Genomic DNA, 6983 nt, shown 5'->3' with positions numbered 1-6983 from the left:
GTGCTGAGGTTTTGGGGTGAGGGCATCTGTGACTAGCACTGCTGCTGGGGGCCATTGCCTTGTGCCAGGCCACACACAGATCTGTGCTGCCTCCAGGGATGGAGAGAAGTGAGTAAAAATGAGTGAAAATTGCTCAGGAGTATAAAAAATCCTTTGAAGTTTCTGCCCCGCTCAGCAAAGCTGAACAGAGCTGCACTGGTACCAAAGGTGTGCAGTCCAGAAGTGATGGAGGGGCAGTGAGCAGAGGTTTGTCTGCAGGAACAGGTCCAGTGCAGCCAGCAGCACTTGGAGTCTAAGCCCTGGGCTTTCCTGCAGTCAGGCTGGGGTCGTGTGGGATTAGATGGAAGCAAAGATGGAGTTACCATAGTCAAACCTGGTGTCTCTTGAAACTGCTGGAAAACCATCTTTTGTGGCATGGGGGAGAGGCATGTCTTGTGGTCAAGGTCCTAGACTTTGCAGGTTTCTCTCATATTTCCCATGTGACTTTGGAATACTTGGTTTATTTTTCTGTAACTCAGTTCCTCCAACACTTCCTATCTTTTAGTTTTGTTTTAGGTAAATTGCAAAGTATTTGAAAACATGTCTATTCCTTTATGGGAGTGAGACATTAGCCCATTATGAAAGACACAGTGGCCAAACCCCAGAGCTGAGTTGCTGTTCTCAGTGTCACCTTTCAATAGTAAACAGAGTCTTACCCTGATCAGTCTTTAAAGGTGATCAATGTGTCAGGCTGTTTATACAGCACTGTCATAGTGTTTACACTCCAATCCCACTACAGATTTCATTTGATCACAACCACTGGAGATTAATGATTCATAGCACTTGAAAAATGGCAGTCTGAAATTTCAGATGGGATGATTGCTGTTGTCCCTGGGGTTTAGTTATCACAGCTCTTGTGGTTCCGTGTCATGCTGCTGAAACCTGCTAGAATTAAAGTGGAACATACACAGACCAACCAAAACTTTGCTTGGAATGGTGCCAGTTATTCTGCTGTTTTTCCTCAATGTTTGTGTGATAATTTGCTCTCTTACCTTTTGTTAGCAACTGATAATCAATGAGGGCAGGCAGGTTGGACAAAGCACAGAAGTTGTACCTTTAAAAAAAGAAGCGTGTACCCTCATCCCTCACATGTGGGCTATTCCTGGGCACACTGTCATCCATAACTGTGCATCAGACCATGCACAGGAGCTGGAGGAGAGCTCTGGGATTTACCAAAATGTGACATTTATTTGGCACTAGTGATAGGCAGATGATTTTAAGAGCATGTGTCTTCCTGCAATGAGTGATTAAAACTACTTTTTGCTGTTGAAAATCATATTTGACTGTATTTATCTCCTCCCACCTTCTTTGTCCTCCTGAGTTTCCTTATTGCCTTGCTTAAAGAGGAGAGTTGGAATGTATTGTCTGCAGCTGTGTTTTGGGGACCCTCAGGTTGGCTCCAAGAGCTGTCCCCAGTGTATCTGTAACTGTGGGAGGGAAGCAGGGTGTGCAGCTGGGAATGGGGTGAAAGAAAACACCTCTGTGCAGGGCGGAGGTGGCATCCAGAGACAGCCCAGCCACATCTCTTTGTTTCAGTCAGTGGAGTGCAGGCTGAGAGGCAGCAATGTTGTACATTGATCTGCAGCTGGGAGAAAGGTTTGGGTTTTTCCCTATCACCATCTCTAGCAATTGTGCAAAAAAGTGTGAGCTGGGCAAGGAGTTAACCTGGATTGTTCATTCTTTTAGCCATAAAAGCCAAGCTTTGTTCTTTTTGCTCAGATAATTTGTAAGAGAATGTGACATTTGAGTGTTGTGTGTTCTAAAGATGGTACAAAACAATCCCCCTTGCAATGCTGCACAATGGTGATTGCACAAGTGAATACAACTCAGCACAGCCAAATGAGGGGGGAAATAAACAGGAAAAACTGTAGATCACAGGCTCATGCTGATGCATGGGGAAATAATGCCATTCAAAACCTGGTTTATATTTACAGCTTTCTTTGGTCCAGGAAGCTTTGGAAATTAGTAATTAACATAAGAAATCCATTCTATTCAGGAAATATTGAACTGAGTTTGTTTAGCTTTTAAGTAGTTTGAAGCCTTATCTCTTACAAGAATCCCCTGATCTTTCCAGGATGTTTTATACATACAGTAGCTACTTCCTCTTACGGAAATATTGTCATTTGGAAGTGAGCAGTGCGTGTTGAAAAAGCTTTTGTCTGTAGTCAAATTGGCACCGACTGAGAAAATCCAGATGATCTCCCAAAGGGGAGCCTGTGCAGCTGAGCTGTTCTTTGTTACAGCAGTATTTTGCTTTTTGTATTTAAACACACTTTGTATTCTGTCTGCCCCACACACCTGCTAGTGTTGTGATCCTCCTGCTACGATATAAATATGAGTGAGACAATGGAGGACAGTGTTGTGACCAAACTAGCATTGCTTATGAGTCCAGCTGCAAAATGGATGAATTTATCCCAGCTAAGTCTGTATGAGACGAGTTGTGAGTGTTGCCATCATTTGTTTTAGACTAAGGCAGTCCAAGGACAAGAGTCTTCTCACCTCATCTCTCACCTTCAGATGATTTCTTTCCTCCTCTAGCTTAGCTGATGACATGATACTTGGATTTCACTGAGGTTTCTCAGTTTCCTTCCACTCTTGGTGTCATTTGGCCAGTTGTCAGATGATATCTAGTACATCTGTGTCATAATGATGCTCTGGTGTTAAATGTGACCTTTCATCAGCCTGCTGTAAGTTAGCTGTGTGACAGGGGTAATCATGGGCTTTTTCACCTGTGCACACTGTGCTGCCTGACCCATGGCTTGCTGAGGGGAGGAAAGGTGTGTCAACGCTTTCAAGGCCAATTTCCTCCTTAACCTTTTTTTCCTGGGTTGAAGCTTGTTTCTTCATTAGTATATTTATGGTGATGGTTAAAACAAAAGCTTCTTTATAGGCATAATTAAAAGGGATATATAGTTTCTTGGAGGAAGCCCACTTTTTTTTTTTTTTTTCATTCTGTTCTATTATTTAGCCAAAGTGAGAATCACAATGGCTCAAAATTAAAAATTAGTCTCAGGAGCCCAATAATCTGATAGACAAGAATTTTCTAAACTGAAAGTGTCTAATTGAGACAGATGTGATGGATTTAAGAGACAGCACCATTGACCTGGTTCCACTCTGTTAGGCTTTCCAATTAAACAGGATGTGGAGAGTAAGACCTTGCAGAGTAATACCTGGACCAGCAGGACTGAGGTTTTAAATGTTCCTTATGTTTTAAAGGATGAGCTTTTAAAGATTTTGCTTGAGTGCTAATCCCAGAACACTAATGATGGAGTTTCCTACAGGGATGTTATCTCTTGCTAATCTTTTAATTAACAGGCTAAATAGATGATTTTGTGCTTTTGTGGTTAGAAGTTCTTTAATGAGGTTTGAATCCTCTGGCCAAGCTAAGCTAAGAGTTCAGATTTTGACACCAAGAAAGATGCCAGACTGCAGAAAATGTACAGTGCACTTGCATTATAATGCAAGAGAGAAGAAATATTAATTAAGAAGAAATATAATGCGAAACAAAATAACTGCAGCTGTTGGGAAGAAAAATTTTGCAAAGGATGTGGCCAACCCTTTCACCATCAAGTCTTGATCAACTTTCTGAAAATGCCTTGAAATTACAGATGCACCAGTCAAATATAAGTCTGATCTAAAGCCAGTCAGCTGTAATCTAAGAATTGTAGAAGAGCATGAAATCAAAGCTGTGAGGGCCGGCACATGGCCCTCTGGTATACTCCTGTTACTGCAATTTTTTTTTGCTCATCCAAACATTGTAGAGATTCTGTAAATTCTGTGTGATTTCTAGATGTCTGGAAAAGTGGTAAATCTTAAAAGAAAATAAAAAGATAATCCTGCTATCCTTGTTCAAGCAGGTGTGTTTGTTCCTGATATCACCACTTGAGACCAATAACAGCTCAGAGCTCCTCCTTTTCCACTATTCCAGAGTAATGGCTCTTTCTGTCTGCTCTCTTTGTAGATTGAACCTCCTAGTCCCTACACCAGCTTGGAGACTCAGGTTAGTACTACCCCCATCCCACTTCTTTCTGACAAGAGATTCTCTAAAAGAGAGGGCTGGGCTGGTGTTGCCCTCCATATTTCTGGTGTTTACCACTGGTGTGTCCCTGGAGAGGGTGCAGGTGTAGCAGCAGCTCCTGACATGACTGGCTGGGCAAGGAGAGAAGCAGATCTGACAGGAAGCAGCAGGTGCAGATGGTGAGGAAGGACCTGGTGTGAAGCTGGACAGCAGCAGAATTGACTTGTGTGTGTTGGAAGAGAGGACACAGTCCTCAAGGCAGAGTGAGCATCCTTTCATGGTGTTCTCATTTCTTTTTGTGTATTCTGCTTCCCAGCCTTTTTCCAATTCCTGCTGCTGGTGTTACTCTCAAACACTTGTGCTGCTGATTTTTTCTTTAGACATTACAATGAAAGGTAATGAATCTGTGGAGCTGCCTGGCACCAGAAGGTCAAAGTGACAGAAGGGATTTTACAAAGTCACTGATGCTTTGATTTGTGTTTTCTAACAAGGCAGCATCATTGATTTCCATTCTTGCTGATCTTTGGGAGACAGCAAAGGCTATGGAACTTGCATACTGAAGATAAGTGTTTATTCAGAACACATTTCCAATGCCCCTGACTGCATAAATATTTCTACCTTTGTCTTCTGCTGGCCTCTGGAGAAAGCTTTTGACTGTTCTGTTATTTGTTTCAACAAGCCTACTACATCTATTTTATGGACTTCACTTCAGAGCCAAGTCCTTGTGAGTCAAAACTGGCAAGGAAGGATCACAGAAAGTTTGTTAAACACAGTAGCATTAGAAAGTGGTATCAAAACACAGTGTATGTTATAAAGTACTGACCTGTGCATGCTGTAGAACAAGAAATATACATTAATAATGAAGACTTACATTATTACTGACTTGAAATAGTGTAAGAACATGAGTTTGTGTTAGTGAAGGTGCTAGGGGAGAATGCACAGGTGAATATGAGCAAGAGAACTTTTCATTTGGAGGAGAAGGAATTTACAAGATCATCAGCTCCAGCTGGTGGAATGCTCCAGCTGCTGTGAATTATGGCTGAGGGAGTGCCTTCAGCTCCAGCAGACCTCCTCCTTACCCTGCCCTGCCAGCCTGCATCCTCTCTGACCTGCATGGCATTCCCTCTTCTGGCCCATTAGCTCCTTGCTAAGACTGCCAGTCCCAAAGTTTCTGTATTTTCAAGGGACCTTAGTATTGTTGGGGTCAAGGAAGGCACAGATGCATTATTTAATGAATAATAAAGGTAGAAATTAAGTTTATCCTCTTATGTATTGGTATTTCTGTCAGTTACTGAAAGCCACATGTGCTTCTGAAGCCATTTTCTGTAGAAAGCTGATTTCTTCTGATGTTGAAATAGAGGAGGAGAGTCAAAACTTCTTATAGGCAATGCACTTGTGTCTCACAGTGTTGTAAACTGGGGGCTGCTCACATGAAGGAGCTGAGAGCAGAAGGTGTGCTGGAGTGGGGAGAGAACAGACTGTCTCTGTGAGAGGCTGAAATACATCTGGAGGACCTTCTCAGCTGAGGGTCAGGGTGCAACTTTGGTTTCTAGGGATGTATTTCTCTTTACCTGAAGTAAACAGATTCAGATTAACACTGGAAGCTGATGGTTTACATCCTAAGAAATTAGCAGTCTTGGCTGCAAGTGTCTGTTTTCTCTGCTGTGAAAAAGCACTTTGAGAAGAGTAACATCAACAGCTTTAACATTTTACAGACTTGACCGGGATGTTAGCTCCTATGGTTAGTAAAGAACCTCCAAATTTGCATGCTTTATTCTCCTCTTTTTCTTTGGGGGCAGATGGGAGCAGAGCGTTGCACTTTGTTCATTTGAGTAGACTGGTGAGCAGCTTCTCTGCTGGGTGGTTTCCTGCACAAACTTGGCATGAATCAGCTCATTTGAGAGTTTTTCTCCAGTGCCTTCTGGTTTCCTGTCTCGCCTTGGTTTGGTTGGTATTTTGAATGTTGACATTTCCAACCCATGCTGTGTTCTGGAGGCTTTCTCATGAATTTTTCATGTAATTTCTACTCCTTTCCCTGGTCTTTCAATCAGCTGTTGAAAATTTTACAGGTATGGCTGCAAGTGGCCTTCTGAAGAAAGAGTGGGTACTCTTCCACAGCTTCAGCAGATCTCTTTGAGCTCCCATATAAGGATATACTTTGGATTGTGTGCAAATGAAGAGAGGAGAGTGTTGACTTGAGAGCTAAGCAAGTGTTCCCCTGATATTTTTCGAAGGAAAAGATGCACAATTCTCTCATGTTCTCTCTTTTAGAGGCTTATCAAAGCAGTTTGCTCAAATTGGACCTGCCAAATCACACTCCTTGTGCTAATCAAATAGTATAGTGGGGATAAGTGTGATTCATTTATACCTGCCTGTGCTGGGACAGTGTATCACAACTTGATACAGTCAGATAACTTTCTATTATTCCTCGTTTGATTTTCTTTACCCCAAGTGTGATTATATAACTCACAAACAACTATTCTTTAGCTTTTCTCATGTTAAATGGTGTGTAAAAAGCATGAATCATGTAATTTATAAATTTGGTGCAACAGATTAACAACTACTTAATCACTTATGTTCAAGTGAGTGGCAAATTTATTTGCAGTGTGTTGCAGATGATTCTCATCTAAGGTAAAACCCAGAAACTTGGTCTTAATTGGAAAAAAAAAAAACATTTTAAAAACAACCCCTGCATTTCCTATCTCTAAATCTCACCATGGGCTTTTGCCAAATCCAGATTGCCCTGAGGTGTTTGATAAGGTCACATCAGGATTCTTTTGGAGGGCTCAGGTGTGTTTGCCTGCACTATCACACAAAGAGAAACTGAGCAAACTCTGGGATGAAGCAAACAAAAAGAGAATGAAAGTTGTTTTCAGCAGCTTAGATGTTTATACATTACATCTGAAGCAGCTGTGACTGTTTGTGA

At 41.8% G+C, this 6983-nt stretch overlaps 1 protein-coding gene and 1 long non-coding RNA gene across 5 annotated transcripts in view; both read left to right on the top strand.

Moving 5' to 3' along the window:
• Positions 1 to 3537, top strand: part of LOC140685072 (uncharacterized) — a 42998-nt gene extending 39461 nt beyond the window's left edge. Inside the window, exon 2 of the long non-coding RNA XR_012058259.1 lies at positions 37 to 3537. This is a non-coding gene — a long non-coding RNA (uncharacterized lncRNA). The remainder of the gene's footprint in view (positions 1 to 36) is intronic.
• Positions 1 to 6983, top strand: part of XYLT1 (xylosyltransferase 1) — a 176932-nt gene that overhangs the window by 39808 nt on the left and 130141 nt on the right. For 2 of the 4 annotated variants that reach the window (XM_072935589.1, XM_030284403.4), the window contains exon 2: positions 4001 to 4039. The exons of the other annotated variants lie outside the window; for them this stretch is intronic. In XM_072935589.1, the coding sequence (XP_072791690.1) occupies positions 4001 to 4039 (39 nt within the window). The remainder of the gene's footprint in view (positions 1 to 4000; positions 4040 to 6983) is intronic. 4 annotated transcript variants of the gene reach the window in all.

Source organism: Taeniopygia guttata, chromosome 14, assembly GCF_048771995.1.
Source record: "Taeniopygia guttata chromosome 14, bTaeGut7.mat, whole genome shotgun sequence".
Taxonomy (NCBI): domain Eukaryota; kingdom Metazoa; phylum Chordata; class Aves; order Passeriformes; family Estrildidae; genus Taeniopygia; species Taeniopygia guttata.
Note: the sequence above shows the minus strand (reverse complement) of the source record. Positions and strands in the feature narration are given on the sequence as shown.